The following is a 27736-nucleotide window of genomic DNA, read 5'->3' as shown; positions in this document are numbered from 1 at the left end:
GCTAAAAAAAAACCACAGATGTAAAGACATAGAGCACATTTCTGAAGATGTCAGGTCATCAAGTTCATAACACTGGCACATTTCTCATGTTGTGGAGTAACAGACTTCAGAATGCAGGAACATCACTCATGACATACTTTCAAGAGACAAGGGCCTTAATTAAATCAGCATTTGTACTTGACTTTGTTTTATAATTAAATGCTAATACTAGTTTTATCATCAGAAATACAGTTTAGTTAGTTAATGACGACGACTGCTGAATGTGTCAAACTGTTTTTGCGAGAGAGAGAGAGAAAAAGCAAATTCATGCAGTGCATGATGTGTCCTTTCCACAGTTTGATATTCCAGTTATAATTTATAATGCAATAACAGGAAAACAAATTATTACATAAAATGCTTTACAATTTGCTTTACCGTCATAAAACACTCAACCAAAGAATGTGGTGCTGCTTTTGGGAAGAGGTAGACTATCCCAAGATCAAGACAGCAGTCAGTGTGATAAGAATGGAATAATAATGCAAGACCACCTGTCTTTATAGGAAATCTAGCAGGTGTCTCGGACCTATAAGACCTTACGGTTTAATTTAAATCTAAATTTGGCTCAATTAGGACTATGGAAGTTTTACATAAGTTAAATGAGCCGATAATTAATTCCATACAAAAACGTACCAGACTGTTTTTTTTTCCACGGAAAAAGGGCTTAAATGTCAGATAGGCTACGTATTTCTCTTAATATATTTGTACTTATAAGTTACATGACTTTTGAGATGTATTTTCTAAGTAGTGTTGTTGAATTTTTGCGGAAGGAGGAACATTTAACGGAAATGATCTCTCCCTTCTGGTTAGCTCGAAGTTGCACTCTGGATGCGTCCCTCTTACACAACTAAAACGAATTTAATGAATGTTTGTTTATGGTTATTTCCTTGTGTTATTCAAAGTGACTTGCTCAGTAGGCTATATAAGCCCCGTCTTGAAGAAAATGTTACTTCTGACGGTGACATCGCTCTATTCACCGATAAGCATCATGGCATCTCCTGAGTTGGCCCTCGTGACTGTACTGTCACTCCTCTTTCTGGGTATGTAGCCTACCTAGGCAATGCTCATCAAGTCTGATGTGCTTTTGATTGAAATGTTCTATAGCATATAAAAATGACCGACCAATCTGAAAATAATTTTCTTGAAATGTATTAAATGAAATTGAATTTGTACACTGCGGATTTTCTTTTAAAAATTGTTTTTGAGGGCGCTGCACGGCTGTTATTTTAATGAATTTATTTCACGAGTTTATTTGTACGAGTGATAGTCTTAACCGGGTAAATTCATTAGCCTATAATCTAAAAACAAAAAACATATTCGTCTAATCTGTTTGTATTTGTTTATAAAAGTGAAGCCGCTGCAATTCTGCAATAAAAATTTCTTACATCGTATTTTAACCTACTTGGAATTTGAAGTATGTAGGCTACCTCTGCTGAAGTTAATACAGGGTACTTGATGCAAGATAACTCTTTTCATTGAGTCTTTAAACGGCTTTATTGTTTATTATTTTTTAGGTCAAGTCAGTTTCGCAGAAACAGTCAACGAGCAGATCAGTAAGTAGTCTATTCAATGGAAAGCCGACGGCGCAAAAACCTTAAAATTCATTTCATCAGTTATTTTTGTTGTGACTTGGCTAAAATTGCCGTATATCATGCGCAGCACTAGGAAATTATTGAACTAACATGCGCAACTGTATTAACAGTAACCTAAAACGTTCTTGAAGTTTCAGAAAAATCAGTTGGCACTAGACACAAACGCGAGTAAAATGCATTGATAGGCTGGTTAATTTAATCAGAAAGGTCTATCGCGGAAAAAAAGAGTAGCCTATTATTAGGTTTTATATGGAAATCATACCCCTCGCTTACCTAAAAAAAGCCAGGTAGTCTACTTTCAGGATATATTATGGCTATTGGTAGCCTATTTACCATGATGAGATTCATTTTTAAGGTTTCGGCACCGTCGTCTTTCCATTGTGCCTTTAATCATGATGGAAAAATAGGCCATTAAACCTGCATACCAAGCTAACGTTTGTCCCGCTGGGGTGTGCGGAGGTGTGTTTTTGCCGCATGTAATTAATCTTTTACAAGTAGTGAATAGTTAATAAAGTCCTTAACATATTAACCTCACCCGTACCTTTCCCTCCATAAATATCAGTGGTTTGAATACTTCGGTATAATTATTTTTTTAATTGTTTCTTTTTGTTTGTTGTGTCTCACTGCGGATTATTCTCTCTTGTTGTAGAAGTGTGTCAAACCTTTGGCAGTGGTGTTGTTGAGCCATTCAGAGGCATTCCGTTTCATTTGTCTACTACCTGCCCGACCACCCTCCTGCACTTCATTCATAAAGATGTGGAGTACAAGATCATTATCACTCACAGTTTAAAAACCGGTCTGATCAAAAAAGTTGAGTTCATTCTTAATAAATTGATAACTGTCGTGACAGATGGAATGATAACTGTGGAGGATAAAAGGTGTGTACAACAATGTTTTGACCTTATTTTGTGTGTGACAGTGTGTTTGACCTTTATTTTCCATTTATTTATTCAGTGTTCAGAATCCAGATGTTGACAGGTACCTGGTAAAATACAGTTCTGCGTGTTTGAAATTAAAGAATCGAGACATTCAATTTAAACTAAATTTGTTGTGGGTATGAAATGTAAGGGTTATGGGGAAAGATTTAAGACACTTAAGACTTAAGGGCGGCTTACGACTCAGCAAAGTGAAACTTTATTCAGGTTTTTATTAACAAAACAAACAGATGAACAAATTGATGCTATAGTAGAAAAAGCTTTTTGTAGTGTCCAGGCTTGAAAACAGTACAGGAGACTATAGCTCAGGAGGTAAGACCAATTGTCTAGCAGTCAGAGGGTTGCCGGTTCAAACCCCGCCCTGGGTGTGTGGAAGTGTCCTTGAGTAAGGCACCTAACCCCTAATTGCTCTGGCGAATGAGAGGCATCAATTGTAAAGCGCTTTGGATAAAAGCGCTATATAAATGCAGTCCATTTACCATTTACTCATAGGTCCAATTTTTTGTTTGTCAGTAAGCAGGGCTGATGAAAATGACTGCCCTTTAAGTAGAGTATACTTGACCAGCTTGAGTGCTAATACTTTCATTAATCAGTAGGAGGCAGTATTGTTATAGCAACATATGTTAACTACACTGAATTGTGCAGGTTGATTTAAAAGTGATTGTTGTTAATCCTTTAGCAGCTGTAAAATAAAAAAATAAATTATTGAAAATTTCATATAAATCATATATTGGGACAACACTTTCTCAGTGTGGCTAAACAGATGTAATTCCCAGTGCATGCGTTTCCTTTTCCCCAGTGTTTCTCTTCCTTATGATCACATGTATAAGCATATCCACCCATATGGCATCTACACTAAGCTGAAAAGCAAGATTCTGGAACTGTCTGTCATCTGGCGTTTTGCTGGCAGTGAGATTGATTACCTCTGGGTAAGAGATTATTGGTCATTCTCGTCAGCTCCTGTTACCTCACCATTTTTTTCACGACTGAAAGGATTGACTTATTGACTTATTTTCTGGCTAGCACATTATTCTGCGTGACATTTTTTGTTTTGGTTCCTTACTGTGCCAGGTGGAGCTGAGTGAAAGCAATATTGAGGAGAAAGATGCGCTTTGTTGGCAAGGTGCGTGCCTTTAAGATTTCCGTCATTTTCACTGTGCTCTCAAATTAAACTCAAGTAACTGACATTCTTTCTGTGCATGCCAAAAACAGGAGGCACAAGCGAAAATGTAGACATTAGTCCATCAAGGTTTATCTATAAAACGGAGGAATGCCAGACCCGAACCTCCATAACCTTAGGAATGGTTTGCAAATTTTATATTATATATTTATATTTCATATTATACAACTCCTGCACTGAATGCATGTATGAATAACTAACTCTTGTTTTTGTGTCATAGAGCTGCAAGTTTCTGTCACACTTTTATGGGTGTTTCATTGAAAATGATGACATACCTAACCCATTTCAAAAATATAGTTCACTTTGCAAAGCAAATATTTACTACTATGAAAATACGAAGACCCTGGAGTGTGCATTTTACAGTGCCATAAAACGTTACTGTGATATGGAAACGTATGAACCTGGATGGAAAGCATCAAAATGCCGTGAGTAATGATGATTTACGTTTCTTTCCTCTGGGAAGTGATTTTAGTGAAATAAATATGTCCAGAGAATATGCTGGGCAATATGCCGTGCCCTCCATAACATTTGGGACAAAGAGATACTTTCTTGATTTGGCTCTGTACTCCATAATTTTACATTTGTAATAAAACAAATCGCATCTGATTAAAGTGCAGCTTCTCAGCTTTTATTAAAGATGATTTATTTATACATTTGAATAGTTCATTCATTGTGAATAGTTAGATAAAAAATCAGTTTGTTGTACACATATTCATTGTTTCAATACTTAGTATGTCTGTTCTACTTCCTGCTGTTTTTTTAGTAAATAGCATGCCCTCCAGCAGGGAGGCAGTGTAGTTTAATGGGTGAGGCACTGGCTTTGTAACCTAGAGGTCACATGTTAAATTTTCACATAGGACACTGCTGTTGTATCCTTGAGCAAGGCACTTAACCCACATTGCTTCAGTATTTATCCAGCTGCATAAATGGATGCCGTGTAAATGCTATGTAAAAGTAGTGTAAGTTGCTCTGGATGAGAGCATCTGCTAAATGCCTGTAATCTAATTTTCTTTATACACTTTATACAGTGTAACTGACTGTGTAAAGCAGTGGTTAGTGCTCTTCCAGACTAATGAAGGATGTTGTAAGGATGGGCAAGCCTAACATTTGTCACTGAGCATTTCACACAGAGAAATAAATGGCTAAATATGCATATTAAAAACAACAGTTAAGAATCGTTTCAAAATGGTAGCTTTGCAAGCTGCCTATAATGACACTTGCTGTGCAAAACATTTTTAAATAATGATGAATGTTCTTAAAAATTTAAGTGAGGGACTTCTGTGAATATCGTTGCCATGAACGTATTCTACTACTAGTTTAGTTTAGTTAATATTAATAGTAGTAGTACTACTATTGTTGACATAGAGTTGAGAGTGACCTGTAATCTCTATCAAATAAATATTAATAAATTATACTACACCCTCTGCATCCTCTGTACAGCTAAGCCCACTTGTCCTGGTGACCTGATATATATGGAGCAGGGTAATCCCTTCACGCCTACCTGCTCCCACCCCAACTTCATAAACAGTGAAAACACAGTCGAAACTTGTGTGTGCCCAGCTGGTGAGTGTTCAGTCAGCATTGCTGCATAGCAGTGTCCATGGGCCTTTATTGTTATTGCAACAGGAACAATGTGTTGTTAGCAAGTGTTTCAGTTAGTATTAATGGATAACTGTGTTTTTGCCATGCTTACTTTTAGCCATACATTATTTAATCTCTTGGGGCCTGATTCTGGCTTGAGATATGCATGCATAACTTGATTTTCTACACAAGGCAAGCGCGTTTTTCCCTAAGTACATCCTGGCTTGGTTGAGTAAAGTGCTGATATGACAGATGTAATCTTCACTGTAAAGTGTTCCACATGTTCCACTTTTACTTGTGATCAAAGGCTGCTGAAATAAAAACTGGCTCAAAGTTGCTAGCCAGAATTATTGTAACCACCACATTCCTCCCTTTACTAATTCAAATGAATTATCAATTAATTTATTGATAATTTATTGATATTTTGTGCACATATAAAATGCCAATATTCAGAATTCTAAATGCATTCCCCAGTATTCCTAGTATTCCAAATGTAGTCACTACCATAGTACAGACCCCTACAGGAAAAGACAAACCCAAATATATGCTGAAATGTGAATGGCATGTAACTGGGGACATGGCTGAGAGTTTGGCATGTTTTTGCATTAGGTAAGGTCCTCAACAATTTTGAGAATAGTAGTCGGTGTATACCAAAGGAGGAATGTCCTTGTGTATACGGTGGGAAGATCTTTGCACAAGGTGAAAATCGGATGACAAAATGTCAGTCGTGGTGAGGAGCAAATTTTACATCAAACAATACTTTTTTTGCACCAATATATGTCTTGGTTGGAAATTAATCATTTATCATGTATCTCTCTTCAAAGTACCTGCGAAAATGGTGCATGGACATGCATAAAGGAGAACTGCCAAAAAAGGTGTATAATTGAAGGAGGATCTGTGACAACATATGATGGTAAACAGTACATGCTGCCAAAAGCATGCACTTATGTGGCATCTCAGGTTGGTTGTGATAAGTTTACGTAAGTGTTTCTATGAGACAAGTTGTGTATATGTTGTATAAGTGCATGTCAATAGCTGTTCTACTTTTTGGTACTGCTTCCAATGAACAGGGACTCAACTGGACTATCATCATTGAATTATCCGAGGACTTATTTTTGGGAAAAGTTATTCTTCAAATTGAACAGGTATACTGTGTATTTCTTTCTGCTATTAGTGTGTAGTACATTGAACTGCATACAATAACAATAATGTAATATGGGATTATTTATTTAATGCCCCTTTCAATGGCTTCAGCTTTCTAGTAATTTATTTTAAAATATATATTCTATGTTTTTTTTTAAACCCACAGAAAACATATACTTTCTCCAAAGATAGTGTAAAATTTGAAAATGAAGAAATCCTTGAGCTTCATTTGACTGGTGAGTAATGGCAGTCTTTTTCAAGAATATAGGCTTTTAAATGTTTTTATTAGTTTGCATGTGAATACATTCAAAATATTTTAGTTTTTATGATATTTTATAATTAACATTAGAATGCCAAATGCCTAATCTGGAGACATCCTATTCTAGCTGTTGTTATTTTTGCTGTTGTTGTCTTCCTGTTCTTGTTCCTCTACCATATGTCGCACGATAAATGATCAAACTCATCAGACTTGCCAAGTAACCAATCCTTCAAGGGAGGATTCAATCAGACCTTGTTAAAGTTCACCACAAGGTCCTGTGGGTCTGAAACATTGGACAAATATGTCCCTTGCCATACCATACATTTCCAGTCACTTACGCTGATGTCCACCCTGTTGGATTTCTTTCAATTTAGAGAAAACAGCATAATAGCAGAAGCAGCATCTCCTCAGTAACAGAACACTATGCACTTTGGCAGTAATGATGCCTATAATTTATAAACCTTTAGACATTGTTGTTAAGTTCTATTTTTGTCATTAAGCAAATTGATTTTCAATAGTGTGTATGTAATATGCTGGGAATTTGATTTAATTTGCCGTTTTGTGAAATAAATAAAAATGAAAACATATCTAATTAATCACCACACTAGTATGCACGTAATGTGGTATGCATAATGGAGGCAACCCTTTCAACACACTAAGTCAAATTTCAGATAGCTTTAGATAGCCTTTAATCTTTGCAGGTAAGAGGACAAATATTCATATGATGCTGGCAGTGCTGTATTTGTGAATTAAATTTTTTGAAAATTCAGCGAAATCACTTGTTATATATTGCAGACTTCATAGAGAATGGTTAAGCTCATGCGTTTCCTTCAACAGTTGGTTTGTGTAATGAACATGTTTCAGGATTCATACATTTGCATCCATATTGCTTTTCTACATAGAACATGTGATGGTATTCTGGCAGTCTTCAATGTATGTTCAAGTGCAAACCTCCTTTGGCATGAAGATCCAAGTCCAAGTTAAACCAAAGGTTCAGTTGTATGTAACACTACCTAAAAGTGAATCTGGAAAAGTTAAAGGTAGGTTTTATTTTTTCACCAAGTAAATTATACAATATAGTTTGAAAGTTTTCTTAATTTACATAATCAAAGCACCAGTATTAATAATTATTTGCTTTTTCTCATCTGTCTTCTCAGGTCTGTGTGGGAACCACAATGATGACACCAGAGATGACTTCATAGGCAGGTCTGAAATCAGAGAGAGTGTGGCAGAATATTTTGCTCTCTCCTGGGTAATGGGCACGTGTAACAGCAAAACGCCTGGCATCTGCAACAGCGATGTTGGTAAGCTCAATATAGTTTGTTCCATATATATACCGTATATAAATCCATCCATTATCCTGGGCAGGGACACGGGGAATCCAGGAGCCTATTCCAGTGTGCATTGGGTGAGAGGCAGGAATATACCCTGGACAGGCTGTCAATCTATCGCAGGGCACACACACCATTCACTCACACACTCATACCTATGGGCAATTTAGAGTCTCCAATTAGCCCACCTGCATGTCTTTGGACTGTGTGAAGAAACCAGAGTACCCGGAGGAAACCCACATGGACATGGGGATAACATGCAAACTCCACACAAAAAGGCCCAGACCGGATTCAAACCCAGAACCTTCTAGCTGTGAGACGACAATGCTGTACCACCAATGTAACCATTCCAGCAAAGGACTACTGATCTAATTTGCTTTCACTTTCAAATTTGAATATTTGCAGAGTTCTGAACAATCACCAGTAAGATTTGTTTCCCTAAGGTTGCTTTCAACACTATGTGATTATTGTACTACTAGATCAATTCAGTACCCATCCACCCATCATATATGCAGTAACTGTAGAATGCCAGACCATTACACCAAGCATGCAACTCATTCACAATTCACAGAGAATAGTCATAAACAGTTCCACCGATAAGGACCCAAGTTCTTCCCCGTGATTCTAATCTTGTGGTTGTACTAGTCCACTCTTCCTATTGGTGTAGAGGTGCAACTTCTGAAATAAGGTCCTTACAGTCCACAGTGTCAGTATAGGGAGGATCCCCAAGTTGTTCCTATAAGATACTGAGGTAGGAAGGTCCCAAGATTTACCAGCAATTTACATTACATTACATTTACCAGCAATCATTAAAACAATGTCTTTAAACAACACCCCCATTCCTGAAGTGTGTATCTCAGGTCTTACCATATAAAGAAGCTTTGTTGTCAATAATTTACAACAGAAAGTGTCTTATCACCATGTAGGGGTAGTGTTTCCCTTAAGGGAAGGAGATTCAGTCGCACAGTCATTTATTAATGCATGAATAATACATATTTTGTAGATAAATATGCCCATCAGGACTGTTCTTACCTGATGGACCCCAGTGGGATATTTGCAAGTTGCCACAATGAAGTTCCCAGTGAGGATTATGTCAAGGCAAGTCAAAACTCAATGTCAATAATATGTTTGCAGTTGATAAATGTCCTACAGAATATACATGTATTACATGACAGATCCTGGTGGTGGCTTCTGGTTGATGAGGAGTACCCTCTGGCGGATGCTCATTGTGCAGGCCCATGCAGTTTTCCTCTGCCAACTGAGAAGTGCAGTCCTTCAGTGCAACTGCACAGAAAGTGAAAGGAAATGTTGGTTGGCTGTGTTTTGAAGGACAGTAGCGGTTGTTTTACCCTTGTTTTTGTTCACCTGTAGACCTGTAAAGTCTTTTAAAGACTCATTTAATTGACGAAAGTAATCTTTAGTGTGTAACAGCACTTGGTTCATCCCTGCTTCCTTGGTTGACACTGTTATCATAATGCGCTATCCTGTGGCACAGCTGGGCTCAATTTTGTAGACACAGTGCGACAGACTTGTGCCAGATTTTAGGGCACATCACAGCAATAAGATCAAGCAGGATTTGCCACCCAGCAACACACAAGAAGAGGACTCATAATAGAGTCTTATTAGATGTTCCGATTACTCCCTTGATGGTCATCAAGGGGATGGGTGAACATTTAAAGACTTAATTAGAAGGAAGCCTCCTGACCTGAGTTCTCATTGTGTCACAAGGCTTTGATGTAGAAACAGGCTCCTCCCACGGCAATCTAAATAACACAATTATAATGTTTCCCAGTCCTGACTACATAAACATACATGCACCTTGTTTCCAATTGCTTTCAGGCTTGTGAGAAGATAGTCTGCAACTGTGAAGGCAACAAGGACTGTCTGTGTGTTGCCCTTGGCAACTATGCCAAAGCCTGTTTAAATCAGGGCATTGATGTGGGGGACTGGAGAAATACTACATCATGCGGTGAGTATCAAAATAAAATAAAAAATAAACCCAGCATTTGACCTTTTCTCTGTTCAAAGCAGATTTGAATTTAAGGAAGCAGACAAACTGTAACATGTCACTGAATTAATATGTCATCCTTCTGAATTTCAGTGGAACCTTGTAACAGTGGCCAGATGTTTTCTTATGACGCACGGTCCTGCAACTCCACCTGCCAATCTCTAGCGGGGCCTGATCCCGCCTGTGATGTACACGATGCCCCTGTTGAAGGATGTGGCTGCCCACATGGTTCTCTCCTGAACAGTGATGGCACATGTACCACTCGGTCAGAATGCCAGTGTTACTACCTGGGGAAAACTCTGAAACCAGGGAATCATTTTATTGGAAAAACAAAATGGTGAGTTCATGCAGGTGTAGACTGAGAGTAAGAGGTGATTTATATGTATAATGTATTCCGATCAAAAGTGAACAGGCGGTGTACTATGAAGTGAGATACCAGGGTTAGCAAGCTAACTTGAGCTTTAAAGCCTGGGTTTTCCGTATCACAGAGCTGACTCCCTTTCAATCGGGGTATATTGCCATGGCACAGTAACTTATGCTACATGGCTAACCTGATCCGGGGGCAATGTTCATGCTATTTTCCAAGGAGTTGATTGGTCAAAAGGGTGCTGCTTTTCAATATAAAAACAGCACTCTTTGCCCAATCAACTTCTTGGATAATTGCATCTTTATTCCTGGAGGATCCTGTTGAGCATATTAGTCTGTTTGCAGTTTGGAGATTATTTACAGACTGAATTAATCCACTGGCTTTCTCCAACGATACACTAGAGATATAGATTCTCAATGGGAATACAGTAAATATGCATGCTTCATATGCATCCATATCTCCTTCCCTTAATTATGGCACAATGGAGCCCCATATTTCTTGACTTTATGAATGAACTATGTTGTGAATGCTTGAGGTAATATGCTCATTTGAGATAGATGCACGTTCATCATTGAAAGATGTTTTTTCAAATATTTTTCCCATTTCAGCAATTGTAAAGATGGAAAACTTGACTGCCCTGAACCACTTGGTAAATTCAGTTCCAATTATGTTTAATATAATTGAAGACTTAAATTTTGTGATCTGTGTACTATGTGGATTGGGTGATGCTTCACAATAACAATTACACTGGCATTGTTACATTTGAAAATTGGGGTGTTTCTTCTATTCTGATTCTATTTCTGATCATATGTTAACAAGGTAAATCTGAATGTATTTTTTAGGCTGCTCACATGGAAAGACATATGTAAATTGCTATAATTCATCAATTAACACAGTAAATAGAAAATGTGCCTCCTTGGGCATGCCTGAGGTAAGTGAACAGAAATCTTATTTTTCAAATTATTACATATTTTATTAATTATTTGTGCTTGAGTTATGTTCCTTTAAGTGGACGTGTTTGATGAAGCAAAGTAAACTAAATATTTTTTATTGTTGTTGTTTTATACTAAGCATGTTTTAAAAAAATATTGATTAAAAAAAATAGTAGTCTCAGTCTTCTTTGCCTCTAGTGTAAGTAATATTTTCAGAAAAGAGATGTTATTGCAGAAACATGACTTATTTCAAGCAGCTCCTGTAATGCTCAGGTTTGTCTCCGTCTCATCAAGTTACAGTACCTTCAGAACATGTCTTCCTCCTTTCTTAGATTATGAGTACAATCTGTGAGAGTGGCTGTTATTGCCCAGACGGACAATATGAAGACCATAATGGGACTTGTGTGGCACCTGCAGACTGCCCTTGTCTGTTCAGCGGTGTGGCATACAAATCTGGGGAGACTGTTACATACGACTGTCAGGCATGGTAAGTGTGCAGCAGTCTTTTGATGGGGCATGATAAAAGAAAAAGATGACACCAACAACAGAATAGCTCATCAGCAAGATCCAATAGCCAGTTTGGAAAGTCCAGAGGGGAAGTCCAGAGGGGAACCACAGAAGAAAAGTCTCCTCAGGCATACTAACATACTAACTTGGGCTGTACCCGACTCTGAATTTCCAACTCTGAATCGGATTTGGCCATTCAATACAATGATTCGAATATTCTTCTTTTCATACACTTTGAGAATGATGAAAATGCAATGGAAAGTGCTGATTTAGATCATGTGAACATAGTCAAATGCAACACAGCCATAAGAATGTATTATGAGCAATTAAAATCAACAAATTCACCAAGACAGCTGTGATTTCAGTTGCTGGAAGATTTGATTAGGTGACACAGGATGCATTAGGCTACTGGGCGAATTCTAGCAAATCGCTTGCATAGATTTTTGTAACTTTATCACTCATCGGACAGGACATTTCTGGTACCCCCTAAATGAATAAACGGACTAAATCAAAAAACTATAGTCAGAACCTGATTGAGGACAAGTGATTAGATTAAATTCTGGCCTTTACAGATGCTAATAAACTAAATAGTGTCTAATCATATGATGCTATAGCTGTTTTTCTGTTGGATTTCAGCACCTGTAAGGGGGGACTTTGGGCCTGTGTGGAAGAGGCGTGTTCTGGGAACTGTGAGGTGTTTGGGAATGGGCATTACAAGACGTTTGACTCAAAGTGGTACAACTTTGATGGGAACTGCGAGTACACTCTGGTGGAGGTGAGTCTCATTGCATGGCAATTTTCTGCTCTGGCCATTCAAATTCCTTAGCTCTTCTTTTTTGAACATTTTGAAAGCTGTGATATTTATTATTCAGTGGTTATATGTATAGAACCAGATTGAATCAGACTGAATGTTCCTAAATTCCTTGATGAATAATATGTGCTATGAGCAATTCAGTGTATCATCTAATACCATTTCCTTAAAACCTAAAATTTTATCATGCAGCAGGCTAGTCACTGCAAGCAGTTTTATTGCTGTTATGGCTGGTTGTACACTCATGTTGTTCCTTTCTGGTGGAACTTAGCTAACTGCAGTTGACAATAATGAATCAGCAAGCAGTTGCTTTTACTGGGTTCATGTTTGATCCACTCCTGTCAAATTTTGTCCCAGGATGACTGTGGCAGTGGACACAGGACCTTCTCCATCAGAGCAGAGAGTGTCCCCTGCTGTGAGGAGAGGTTGACATGCTCCCGCCGAATCACTTTGGAACTGCAGGTAAGCCACCTGCACCTGTCCTAAATGGATCCTCCTCCAGATTGCCCTTTTCACATGTTCTCATGATTTCTTGGGTGATGAATTTCCCTTGATCCGAACAGGGTAAAGACACTCTGAACTTACACGATTTGGAAGTGGGGCAGATTGGCAACGACACACAGCTTCTATACTCAGTTCACACCGTTGGCCTGTACTTCGAAATCAGGATTCCCAGTCTGGACATCACCCTCACATGGGACAAGCACACCAGACTTATAATCACCCTTGGGAAAAGGTGGAAGGTGAGACTTTTTTATATTAAAGCACATACATGACCATTGACAGAATTATAGTGGGCTAAGGGTTCGGTGAAAAAGAGATATTTATCTCACCAGACCTGGATAAATAATACATAAATAAAAAATTATGTACAGTTATCATTATGTTGGTATTCAGAATAAAGATAAATGTGTTTTACTTTCACTGAAAAAATTACACAGGTGTACTGCCAATAGATGCATACTGTACGTTTGTATAGTATAATGCAGCCAAGCTAAGCTGAATTAGACATTGAGGTGCAGTGTATGTTATTTATGAACCCAGGAAGTGCTCATCATGTTTTCTCTTGCATAAATTTACAGAACAAGGTTTGTGGCCTCTGTGGGAACTTCAACAACAATGAGCAGGACGATTTGCAGATACGGGGGTCAAAGGAGAAGACAGATGCCCTGACATCTGGAAACAGCTGGAAGATGCCTGTCCCACAATGCTCGGATGCAACTGAAGTGCAGTTTAACTGTGTCCACTTCTCCTACTGCGCTAATTGGGCAGAGCGACGATGCAAGATCATCTCTAGCGACATCTTCACAGCCTGTCACCAAAAGGTACAGTGCTTCAGAGAGTACAGAAAACCCATAACCATACCTGACTGCAAACCTTCTGAACAGCCACACAGGCCTGGTAGAGAAAATATTGTCATCATAAAAGTTACTAAGATAAGAAAGGTCTTCTCAAATGAAATTAACTAAGAGGGCTGATCCCCTTGTCATTTCCAGAGCACAATGTGGTTTTGAGTAATCTGCTGAAGTTTCTTTATTCTTTCATATCAGCCCTTACACAACCCATCCCATTACACACACATCGACTGTACTAAAAAAAACTAAACTAAATTCTGGACCTTGTAATGGGAAGATCATGATCCTGCCTGTTTGTATATACACATTACAGACACCCAATTTTAACTGCCAAGGCAGAAGTATCAATTGCTAGGTGTAACTCAAGGCACTGCCAAATTAGGGCGTGTCCAACTAAATTTCTGTAATTTTGTGACACCCGGCCTTAGCACAGCTAGTTTTAAAGCACAGTTTTAAATTATTGTGGTTTGTTAGCATTAAATTAACGGTGGGGGTTTGGTTTCATGATTGGCAGTCAGATAGCTCCCTTCCTTTCCGAGTGCATTAGTGCCGCAGCTAACTACTTATTTTGTCATGGCTGAAGTATGTTATAGGCTCCATTACAAATCTATGAAACATTACTTGTGATATCAAAACTATGGTGAGATTGAATAGGTTTAATTTTCATATTGATTTCCCCCTTGAAAAATACTTTCCATTTATACCAGTGCTTGTTTATTTCTTTGCTGTCAAGTCTTGTTTAATACCGCAATTTAATTTTTTTTTTAAATCACCACTTTCTCTATTGGTCTCTATTTGAGGCATTGTGAATACATTAGAAATGTATTAAAAATACCGTCACACTGCTTTCAAGGGAATAGTGCTCTGAGTTTGCTGCCACAACACTACATTTTTTTATTCACAGAAAATCCCCATGATGTCACATTATTGTTCCTTGTATGTTCTTGTCTGTTATGTAGGTGGATTATATTCCATACTATAAAGCATGTGTGGAGGAGTCCTGCTCCTGCAGTGCTGATCAAGCATCCCATGGTTTCTGCACAGCTGTAGCAGCATTTGCAGAAGCTTGCTGTGAGGCGGGTGTCACTGTGAACTGGCGGACTCCCGAACGGTGTCGTATGTATCAAGGACAATAGATTCATCATTCATCAGAGACTTAAGCCCCTGAACTGTATAAGAATGTTATTATGCAGTTCATTGATTTAACAGTTATTCAAACCTGCCAGGGTTAGCTTTCTTTTGGCTACTGTGGTGCATTTATCTTCACTAGGTTCCATACCAGATTATTTGGTATGTTCTCAGCATGACAACAGTGACAGTTCAGTGATGGAGGGACTCTGCTTTTGTATACTTGAGAACATTTTTAATTAATCTGAATTGCTTTAGTAGAACATTTATCTACAGAAAAATAAAATAATAGCTATGTACATTGCTGTGGATAAAGTTGTCTGCTATGTGCATAAATAGTTTTTTAAAATAATATTGACAGCCATAAGCTTCTATTATAAACAACACAAATGTTGTTACTGCTGTGTATAAGGACTATGTGCTTCTGAATTTGTATTCCTGCATCCCAACAGCGATATATTGCGATTACTACAATGAACAGAATCCACAAAGCTCAGATGCCACATGGCACTACAAATCATGTGGTCCACTTGACATCAAGATCTGTGGTAAAAACTACATCTCCAGAAAACTGGAAGGTAACTGTGTTCATAAAAATGATTCTTCTTAGTTCATATAATTCTGATGATAACTAGGAACCACTAGGTTTAAATTGATATGACTCTCAAGTCCATATTGCAACTGAAAATTCCATCTTTAAACAGGCTGTTACCCAACATGTCCAGAAGATTTCCCTTACTTTGATGAAAACACAAAGAAATGTTCCAAAACCTGTACTACAACAACAGTATCTCCAACAACAACAACGGAATCAACAACCACAGTAACAGAACCTCCAACAACTACAACAGAATCAACAACAGTATCTCCTACAACTGTGACTGAATCAACAGCCACGCCAACAGTAACTCCAACAATCGCAACTACAATAACTACAATTAGATCAACAATAACACCAACAATTACTTCAACACCTTCAACGGAATCAACAACCACAGTAACAGAACCTCCAACAACTACAACGGAATCAACAACAGTATCTCCAACAACTGTGACTGAATCAACAGCCACACCAACAGTGACTCCAACAACTGCAACTACAATAACTACAGTTGGATCAACAATAACACCAACAATTACTTCAACACCTTCAACGGAATCAACAACCACAGTAACAGAACCTCCAACAACCACAACAGGATCAACAACAGTATCTCCAACAACCGCAACTACAATAACCACAATTAGATCAACAATAACACCAACAATTACTTCAACGGAATCAACAACCGCAGTAACAGAACCCATAACAACTACAACGGAATCAACAACAGTATCTCCAACAACTGTGACTGAATCAACAGCTACACCAACAGTAACTCCAACAACTGCAACTACAATAACTACAATTAGATCAACAATAACACCCACAATTACTTCAACACCTTCAACAGAATCAACAACCACAGTAACAGAACCTCCAACAACTACAACGGAATCAACAACAGTATCCCCCACAACTGTGACTGAATCAACAGCCACACCAACAGTAACTCCAACAACTGCAACTACAATAACCACAATTAGATCAACAATAACACCAACAATTACTTCAACAGAATCAACAGAATCAACAACCACAGTAACAGAACCTCCAACAACTACAACGGAATCAACAACAGTATCTCCAACAACTGTGACTGAATCAACAGCTACACCAACAGTAACTCCAATAACTGCAACTACAATAACTACAGTTGGATCAACAATAACACCCACAATTACTTCAACACCTTCAACAGAATCAACAACCACAGTAACAGAACCTCCAACAACTACAACGGAATCAACAACAGTATCTCCAACAACTGTGACTGAATCAACAGCCACACCAACAGTGACTCCAACAACTGCAACTACAATAACTACAGTTGGATCAACAATAACACCAACAATTACTTCAACAGAATCAACAGAATCAACAACCACAGTAACAGAACCTCCAACAACTACAACGGAATCAACAACAGTATCTCCAACAACTGTGACTGAATCAACAGCCACACCAACAGTGACTCCAACAACTGCAACTACAATAACTACAATTGGATCAACAATAACACCAACAAGTACTTCAACACCTTCAACGGAATCAACAACCACAGTAACAGAACCTCCAACAACCACAACAGGATCCACAACAGTATCTCCAACAACTGTGACTGAATCAACAGCTACACCAACAGTGACTCCAACAACTGCAACTACAATAACTACAGTTGGATCAACAATAACACCAACAATTACTTCAACACCTTCAACGGAATCAACAACCACAGTAACAGAACCTCCAACAACCACAACAGGATCAACAACAGTATCTCCAACAACTGTGACTGAATCAACAGCCACACCAACAGTGACTCCAACAACTGCAACTACAATAACTACAATTGGATCAACAATAACACCAACAATTACTTCAACACCTTCAACAGAATCAACAACCACAGTAACAGAACCTCCAACAACTACAACGGAATCAACAACAGTATCCCCCACAACTGTGACTGAATCAACAGCCACACCAACAGTAACTCCAACAACTGCAACTACAATAACCACAATTAGATCAACAATAACACCAACAATTACTTCAACAGAATCAACAGAATCAACAACCACAGTAACAGAACCTCCAACAACTACAACGGAATCAACAACAGTATCTCCAACAACTGTGACTGAATCAACAGCTACACCAACAGTAACTCCAATAACTGCAACTACAATAACTACAGTTGGATCAACAATAACACCCACAATTACTTCAACACCTTCAACAGAATCAACAACCACAGTAACAGAACCTCCAACAACTACAACGGAATCAACAACAGTATCTCCAACAACTGTGACTGAATCAACAGCCACACCAACAGTGACTCCAACAACTGCAACTACAATAACTACAGTTGGATCAACAATAACACCAACAATTACTTCAACAGAATCAACAGAATCAACAACCACAGTAACAGAACCTCCAACAACTACAACGGAATCAACAACAGTATCTCCAACAACTGTGACTGAATCAACAGCCACACCAACAGTGACTCCAACAACTGCAACTACAATAACTACAATTGGATCAACAATAACACCAACAAGTACTTCAACACCTTCAACGGAATCAACAACCACAGTAACAGAACCTCCAACAACCACAACAGGATCCACAACAGTATCTCCAACAACTGTGACTGAATCAACAGCTACACCAACAGTGACTCCAACAACTGCAACTACAATAACTACAGTTGGATCAACAATAACACCAACAATTACTTCAACACCTTCAACGGAATCAACAACCACAGTAACAGAACCTCCAACAACCACAACAGGATCAACAACAGTATCTCCAACAACTGTGACTGAATCAACAGCCACACCAACAGTGACTCCAACAACTGCAACTACAATAACTACAATTGGATCAACAATAACACCAACAATTACTTCAACACCTTCAACGGAATCAACAACCACAGTAACAGAACCTCCAACAACCACAACAGGATCCACAACAGTATCTCCAACAACTGTGACTGAATCAACAGCTACACCAACAGTAACTCCAACAACTGCAACTACAATAACTACAGTTGGATCAACAATAACACCAACAATTACTTCAACACCTTCGACAGAATCAACAACCACAGTAACAGAACCTCCAACCACTACAACGGAATCAACAACAGTATCTCCAACAACTGTGACTGAATCAACAGCTACACCAACAGTAACTCCAACAACTGCAACTACAATAACTACAATTGGATCAACAATAACACCAACAATTACTTCAACACCTTCAACGGAATCAACAACCGCAGTAACAGAACCTCCAACAACCACAACAGGATCAACAACAGTATCTCCAACAACTGTGACTGAATCAACAGCCACACCAACAGTAAGTCCAACAACCGCAACTACAGTAACCACAATTAGATCAACAATAACACCAACAATTACTTCAACAGAATCAACAGAATCAACAACCACAGTAACAGAACCTCCAACAACTACAACGGAATCAACAACAGTATCTCCAACAACTGTGACTGAATCAACAGCTACACCAACAGTAACTCCAATAACTGCAACTACAATAACTACAGTTGGATCAACAATAACACCCACAATTACTTCAACACCTTCAACAGAATCAACAACCACAGTAACAGAACCTCCAACAACTAAAACGGAATCAACAACAGTATCTCCAACAACTGTGACTGAAACAACAGCTACACCAACAGTAACTCCAACAACTGCAACTACAATAACTACAATTGGATCAACAATAACACCAACAATTACTTCAACACCTTCAACGGAATCAACAACCACAGTAACAGAACCTCCAACAACCACAACAGGATCAACAACAGTATCTCCAACAACTGTGACTGAATCAACAGCCACACCAACAGTGACTCCAACAACTGCAACTACAATAACTACAGTTGGATCAACAATAACACCCACAATTACTTCAACACCTTCAACGGAATCAACAACCACAGTAACACAACCTCCCACAACTACAACGGAATCAACAACAGTATCTCCAACAACTGTGACTGAATCAACAGCCACACCAACAGTAACTCCAACAACTGCAACTACAATAACTACAATTGGATCAACAATAACACCAACAATTACTTCAACACCTTCAACGGAATCAACAACCACAGTAACAGAACCTCCAACAACCACAACAGGATCAACAACAGTATCTCCAACAACTGTGACTGAATCAACAGCCACACCCACAGTAAGTCCAACAACTGCAACTACAATAACTACAGTTGGATCAACAATAACACCAACAATTACTTCAACACCTTCAACGGAATCAACAACCACAGTAACAGAACCTCCAACAACTACAACGGAATCAACAACAGTATCTCCAACAACTGTGACTGAATCAACAACCACACCAACAGTAACTTCAGCAAGTACAACGGAATCAACAACAGTATCTCCAACAACTGTGACTGAATCAACAACCACACCAACAGTAACTCCAACAACCGCCACTACAGTAACTACAATTGTATCAACAATAACACCAACAATTACTTCAACGACAACTGAATCAGCAACTACAACAGTAGGTAAGTGTAAAAAAAGTACCTGGTCCTAAAATAACTAACAGTACATGCAGTGCTCTTGATGCAGGGTGCCACATTCATAACAATGAATGAATAAATGATTCATATAACTTCAATCTCATATATGAATTGTGTGCCCATAAGCATGGCTGGGTGTTTGTCATGGAATATATTGGCTGAAATCATGGAGCCGTCATAGCATAGTTGTTGAAAATCTTGGAAAAAACTGAAAAAGAAGCAGGAATCAATGTTTTATTTTAAAAAATGAATTTAATTTGTAGCAATTGACATAACATGTACAACTGTTGCTACAGTAACAAGTAGCTACATGGCAATGTCAAGAAACATGGAAAGTCACAGAACTGCAAAAAAGAGGCAAAATCCGTGATACATACTACTTTTGTGACAAACACCCAGCCATAACCATAAGCAAAGTCAGAGGTGGTTGTTTACATTTTTTTTTTTTTTTTGGATCACGAAAAGATTTGAACCTAGCTCCTTACCTGTCAGCGGTTTTCCTGCAGTTTGCTTCTGCAGGGATGAGAAGAATCTCAGAAACTGGAGCTGTGGCCAAACTTGGACCGAGAATTGCATCCAATATGCTTGTAATAATCGGACAATTTTCCAAGATAAGGTCAGCTGTCCACCAGAGGTCAAGCCTGACTGCCCAAATGGGAAGCTGACGAGTGTCCCAACTGATGATTGCTGTCAGACCTGGAAGTGTGTCTGTGAGTTCAGAGTCTTGGGGGCAGTGAAGTGGGTTGGGGTGTGTGGTGGAGGTTGAGGGAGTACTACTGACAGGGTTACTGTAACAAGAGAAAGAGCGCTCGGCATCAATGCTATTGGCAAGGGCTGTCATACATCTGAGAAACTGACTGGAGGCTTCCTTGAGGTTGACAGTTACCATCCAAAACTGCCAAAAATCACAGAAAGCACTAAAAAATAGGAAATCATGGCAATGTCAAGAAACATGGAAAGTCACAGAACTGCAAAAAAGAGGCAAAACCCGTGATACATACGACTTTTGTGACAAACACCCACCCATAACCATAAGTAAAGTCAGAGGTGGTTGTTTACATTTTTTTTTTGGATCACGAAAAGATTTGAACCTAGCTCCTTACCTGTCAGCTGTTTTCCTGCAGATTGCTCCTGCTGGGATGAGACGAAGCTCAGAAACCGGACCTGCGGCCAAACTTGGACCGAGAATTGCATCCAATATACTTGTAATAATGGGACAATTTTCCAAAATAAGGTCAGCTGTTCGCCAGAGGTCACGCCTGACTGCCCAAATGGGAAGATGAGGAGTGTCCGAACTGATGATTGCTGTCAGACCTGGGAGTGTGACTGTGAGTTCGGAGTCTTGGGGGCAGTGAAGTGGGTTGGTGTGTGTGGTGGGGGTCCTGTTGTATAAATAAATGGCCAAAAAAATACAAAAAAATGGGAACATTAGTAAAAACATTTAGCTTGAACAAAAATACAATAACCAGTATCATTATAAATGACTATGTTTATTGTTTAATGTGGAATGTACTAGGCTAAGTATTTTGCTCATATTATAATGCTGTAAAAATGAAATATAAGCATCCCAATTATATAAATGTACACATACTGTCCTCTAGCATATGTAAATGTTTTACTTTCTTTTGAAGGGATATTATGCAATTGTGGATTAATCTATAATTCATTAAGATAAGAGGCTACAGTATACTAAGGTAACATAACCCCATACAGGTTTCCTGAGATACACTGAAAAATAAAAAGGGCTATTGTTTAGAGTTACTGAATGTAAGTGCATTTAAAAACTGTGTGTGTCAGCTGCTGTAACAACGCTGATTTCCTGTGATTTAAATTAGCAATCATTTCTTTGGTTTCTAATATTGTCTGTTCAGTAATTACAATGTTTTGCCTGGCAAAGACCACGTTATCTGATCAGTTCACACGTGTGTGTGTGAATGTGTGTGTGTTTGTGTGTGTGCATGTGTGTGTGTGTTTGTGCGTGTTTGTGTGTAGTTTCGTGTCTGTGTGTGCATGTGTTTCTTTACGTGTAGAACTTCCAAGAGCAAATTTCCATCTCCAAATATTTCTGCCTTGTAATTTCTATCACCTGGATTTTCTCAACCTCTCAGGTCAATGTCAGGTGTATGGAGACCCTCACTACATTACTTTTGATGGAACACCCTACGACTTCCTAGAGGACTGTTCCTATATCCTGGTGGAAGAGAAAAAGCAAAAACATAATTTCTCTGTCATTGTGGACAACTTCAATTGCGTTGCAAATGCCTCCTGTGTCAGGGCAGTCCGAGTGCAGTATGGCAAAAATATTATTACCCTCAGCATCGTTTCTAACAGGCTAATTGTGGTAAGTTTTTCCAAAAGAGATCATCCTAGGTAAGACACAGTATCCATGACCAAGTTGGGAGGGGAGCTCATACTTGTATGCAGTCTCCCAAATTGACAGCACAGGTTGCAGCAGTGAGTGCTGATGAATGTGTATATATATTTGCATTCCAAACTGGGAAAAGCAGAGGCTGTAGTGACCTCATAGACCTGGGAGGAGAGATCTAGAGTTAGCAAAATAATGAATCTCTAGCCCTAGAGAACATTGCTTTCTAATGCAATACCAGCAATTGCATGTGAATTACATGTACAGTTTGAGCTTATTGTCGGGTAACTTCAGGCATGTAGAAACTTTAAATATCCAGGGGGTCCTCGGACAATGAGCCATGTTAGGGGCAATACAGAATTATTGAACTGAAATGATTTTGGAATGGGTGAAAATGGGTAAGGAAATAGATATTATAATGACTTTTAATGTTCAATCAAAAGCTGTCTATATGATAGCCTCTCCCATGTTTTAGCAAGGCAGTTGGGACCCCTTCAGTTATGGTCACCGTTTTAGTGACGCAATGTGGGAATTCCTGATGTGTCTATCTCTGTCTGCAGTCTGAATTCAACAATGTGAACGTCCCACAACCATATGAGAACCAGGGGATCAGAATTACAACAACCAATTGGAAGGTTTCTATTTACATCGATGCAATTCGTTCATATGTTTCCCTCACACCGAGGAGAGTACTGGTCGTCAATCTGGCAATGGCTTACTTTCATGGAAATACGCAGGGACAGTGTGGTAAGTAAAAAAAACAAAATTTTTAAGATGCTTCCATGCGTAAAATAAACAGCTTGCACTTATTCTGTTATGCTCCAAACTGTTCTCAGTTGGTCAACATTTAAACCATACTATTGAGTATGTGCAATGTTAATTGTATCAAGAAAAAATAGCCTGAGAGTCGGTGTGTATAGTGTGTACATGTATAAATTTCATCTTCTGTGTTGTGCAGGTGAATGCGGTGGTGGCGCTTGTGTTCGCAGAAATGGCGACGTCGAACCTGATACTTGTTGTGACAAGACTGCTTATAGTTGGTTATACGAAGAAAAAGAAAAACCTCATTGTAAAGTCAAAGACGTGTCCTGTAATACCACTATTACTGTTCCACAGTGTTACAGCAAACGCGTGCCTTTATGTGAACTTTTTAATCATAAGTGAGTTTACCTGTAATTAACGAATACTTTATTAGGTATTCCCCTTTCATCTTAGTGACTATTTACATGTGTTTTTGTTTTCCAGAAAGGTCCAGTTTATTTTAAGGAAAAAATTAACTTGAAATGTGTTTGAACAGTGTGTTTCATTAAGTTCATTAATAGTTTTGTGTTAGTGTTCATAACATTATTATTTAGTGTTTTATTAACACTGTTTTTATTTTATAATGGTCCGATATTACTACTGTTATATTAGTGTTTGTTTTTTGTTTCAGAGCCTTTAAGGAATGCAGTAAAAAGGTGGACCTGACTCTGCTGAAGAAGAACTGCCTGTTTGATTCCTGTATGGCAAAAAATAACAGCATTGATTGCGAAGTACTGGAAAAAGCAGCGTCAGATTGCCAGAATGCTGGATTCTGTGTGGATTGGAGACCCCTGACTAATGGATCCTGTGGTAATTATTGTCTTGGTTTAGGCCACAAGTGCCTTTCATAAGTGCCTACATAACTAAGACTTATGAAATGTTGGTATTATTAAATTTCTATTGCATTATTATCACATATTATGTAGATTATGTTCACATAAATTATGTATGATTCTATGTCATTTTTTTATTTCTGTGTACTTGAATTTGGTTAATGGCCAGTTGCAGTGTTTGAATTTGAATCCAGTTGTCTGGACATTTAAGTTTAAATACAAGTATTTACAAGCTTTTAAATTTTTTTTTTTTTTTGTATTTACGACAAGAATAAAACAAGCATATTTGTACTTTTGTAATATTGTGTTAAAATCTAGACATTTTTCTGGTCTTGCCACAGAGTCTCTCTCACTTTCCTCTTAATTCCAGATGTCAAATGTCCAGAAGGGATGATTTACAAAGAGTGCCCATCAACACCAACCACTATCTGTGAAGGAGGGTGAGATTGTGTTTGATTATTTGTGTGATGTCATGAAGGAAATCCTCATGTTTCCGAAAGATAAGATCCTATGGCTTTTTTTATTCTGTGGTATTGTTTGCTGAATCGGCATCATTTTCCATTCCTCAAAGGCGTATTAGCACAAAAATCATGGATACACCAACAGCTGGATGCTTCTGTCCTGGCAACAAACACCGTGCTGGAGGATACACACACACCTGCGTCTCAGACTGCACCGGTGAATGAAGCACTCTACATGTTTGTGCCAAGAGGCAATGTCATCAACATTCAGTTATGCTGTCCAATAAAAAAAACTTGTGTAAAATAATTTTAAAATAGGTTGTGTAACCAATAAAAGCAAATCATACAGACCTTCGGAGGGATTTAAAAAGTTAAGTTCAAAGGGCAGAAGACAAGCTTTTCATGAAGCTTTTCATTAAAAGTAAAGTTGTCTATGGGGTCTATTCTAAATTTGTTGCAGTCAGGCAAATTAAATATCGTGCACATAAATGCACTCCAACACAGAGTACTAATATATAGTACTTTCATATCAGTCATTGAGGATCTTTCTTTTGGTTTTCAGACTGTGTGGGACCTCATGGAGAGCCTAAAGAGGTAAGAAATTACAGTGATCTTAACTATGTGCAAGTGTAATAAATGACACCAATCTTAACTAAGATCAGCTCCGTTTCTCCTGTTTTTCCATGATGTTGAGAAAAGGAGAGCTTCTTTGAGTGTGATGCGATGTGTGATTTCCTCCTAGCCTGGTGATGTGTGGGAGGCCAACTGCTACCTTTGCACATGTGACAAGATAACCCTGACACAGAGATGTGAACCCAAAACCCGCTCATCTCTTCCCACCTGCCAGGATAACGAGACGCTGGTCAGATTCAACTCGACTGGCTGCTGCAATATGGCTGTCTGCGGTAATGAAAAAAAAGAAAAAAGAAATGAAGCATTTTGGTCATTTCGCTCAAGTTCTTACAAATAATGTCACTGTTATTTCTTTTCAGTCGAGAAGACCTGTGAACACAGGGGACATACATATAAGGTGATGAATATTTGGCAATTTTTGAGTTAAAAGTAAATGCCTTTGCTTGCGTGCATGTGTGTGTGTGTGCCTGCATGCGTGTGTGTGTGTGTGTATCTATGGATCTGTGTTCATGACATTGTTGTGGCAAGTGTGTGTGAATAGTGCATCTGTTGCAGATTGGAGAGCGTTGGAGTGACTCCGCCCAGCCCTGTGTCTTGTACAGCTGTGAGATAAGCGGGATTACAATAGAGAATAAACTTTGTGCTGAAGAACAGTGTCTTGAGGTACCCGTCTCTTTGCACATCTTTCTTTGTGCTCTGAGGTTCAATTTCTTGGAAAAAAAATTTTATTTCTTAATTTCTGTTTTTTAGGGATCCAGAGTTTGTGATAAACAGAAAGGCTGCTACACATGTAAGCTTTACTTCTTATTCGGTGATTATTTGATTGCTGTTACCTATGGCCACAAACAACAACATGGAAAATTATAATGATGTGAACTGCTGCATTTTAGAATGTATGTTGTAAGTTTCTGAGATATTTAATATTCATCCATACTCAAGGTGAAACTGACCTGTCTAGTCAAAAGGTTTCTTCATCCTAGCTCTTTCAAATGCAATATCATATGGTTTCATAGATTCTGTCGCCCATTTATAGATATCGTCAGTAACCTATAACTGGCACAAAATTTAGGCTTTGTTAACTCACACCTTTGACAATAGCCGTTTAATAATTATCTTTAAAACAGAGTTAAGTGCATCTAAAAACCAGTGTGTTGCATCTTGCTAAATTAATTTCTTTAAACAGGCAAAAATACCTGCAGTCCGAGAATGTCCAGAGTGAACGTTACAATAGATGGCAAGTGCACAGATGAGGTTGAGCTTCCTGTGTGTGAAGGCCAGTGCACATCACATTCTCGGTAAGATCAGATCATGGATTTGTGCATATGCAGTGTGCCACTACGGTTTTGTTGGGCCATTCTTTTCACCACATCTAAAGCATTACAGTTGTTGCTGTCAATATGGGGAAGGTGACAATGGTTGTCATGTACTCTGAGAACTTACCAGTCTCAGAAATGACCAGAATTGAACCATCAGTCACACTCCAGGGATTTAAATACATTTTCTGTCTTCGTTCCTTTATCTGTCTGTAACTTTAGATGGAATGATTCAGAATTAAGAATGGAGAAAGAATGCCAGTGCTGCCAGGAGAAGACATCCCAAGAGAAGAGTATTACCTTGAAGTGCAAAGGGGGATCCAAGAACACATTCACGTACAAGCACATCGTAGACTGCGAGTGCCAACTCTGTCACTAGCGAAATGTGACAGTGTCTGTCACTAGTGACAAAAGAGAAATATCCATCTCACTCTTGTACTCATTTAAATCATTGCGAAATCTTTGATGAGTTGATTTTAATTTTACTGTTTTAATTTTACTATCTCAGACTGCGGATGTAATTCTATTAGTAGTCAACCATTTCAAATCAAATATTTTAAAATCAAAATAAACTACTTCTCTGCAATAATTTTCTTGTCTATGTAATAATTTGTACTTTATTGCAAAATAAATTGAAAATTGGTATGTAAAATGAGCCATATTTCAGGCCAGTTGCCTTTACTTACTGTAATTGCCATCTTTGAATGAAAACCAGGTAAGAATACAAACATTTTCACCAGAATCTACATTTCAATTCTGTATTTAAAATGCCTTCATGCCAAGCGTGAAAGACAATATGCTTCTGATTTATATAAAACATTTATTGGTGCAAAAGCAAATCATGGCATCTTAATGAATTAGACCAGAAAATTTAGATCATGTAGGAAACTTGTACAATAAAATAAAAAGAAAAAGCAGTGCAGTTCATATTACCAGATTTTTTCTACAT

General features: G+C 38.3%; 1 protein-coding gene across 8 annotated transcripts; it reads left to right on the top strand.

Annotated features, from left to right (window-relative positions):
• Positions 1-970: 970 nt before the first annotated feature.
• On the top strand, positions 971-27374 carry LOC118232284 (mucin-2-like). Of its 8 annotated transcripts, none has more exons than XM_035427152.1 (43): positions 971-1076; positions 1551-1589; positions 2278-2506; positions 3363-3492; positions 3635-3686; positions 3776-3867; positions 3964-4168; positions 5184-5306; positions 5934-6054; positions 6149-6284; positions 6395-6469; positions 6634-6703; positions 7629-7766; positions 7884-8030; positions 9061-9155; positions 9897-10026; positions 10159-10402; positions 11041-11081; positions 11275-11363; positions 11697-11851; positions 12508-12646; positions 13040-13144; positions 13246-13425; positions 13765-14007; positions 14997-15153; positions 15618-15743; positions 15870-16062; positions 16108-20366; positions 20888-21091; positions 21506-21709; positions 22490-22722; positions 23307-23493; positions 23705-23906; positions 24179-24357; positions 24751-24820; positions 24952-25058; positions 25404-25435; positions 25584-25746; positions 25834-25871; positions 26030-26137; positions 26225-26264; positions 26658-26769; positions 27010-27374. In XM_035427152.1, exons 1-43 carry the CDS (start codon positions 980-982, stop codon positions 27164-27166), a joined length of 9846 nt encoding a protein of 3281 aa, XP_035283043.1. In that variant the 5' UTR covers positions 971-979; the 3' UTR covers positions 27167-27374. The 8 variants fall into 8 exon arrangements, with proteins under 8 accessions (XP_035283043.1, XP_035283048.1, XP_035283047.1 ...); XM_035427157.1 differs by having other exon boundaries at positions 15870-16356; positions 18742-20366; XM_035427156.1 differs by having other exon boundaries at positions 15870-16364; positions 17358-20366.
• The last annotated feature ends 362 nt before the right edge of the window (positions 27375-27736 follow it).

Source organism: Anguilla anguilla, chromosome 7 (assembly GCF_013347855.1).
Source record: "Anguilla anguilla isolate fAngAng1 chromosome 7, fAngAng1.pri, whole genome shotgun sequence".
In the NCBI taxonomy this organism is placed as follows: Eukaryota; Metazoa; Chordata; class Actinopteri; order Anguilliformes; family Anguillidae; genus Anguilla; species Anguilla anguilla.
This window is presented reverse-complemented; position numbering and strand designations above follow the sequence as displayed.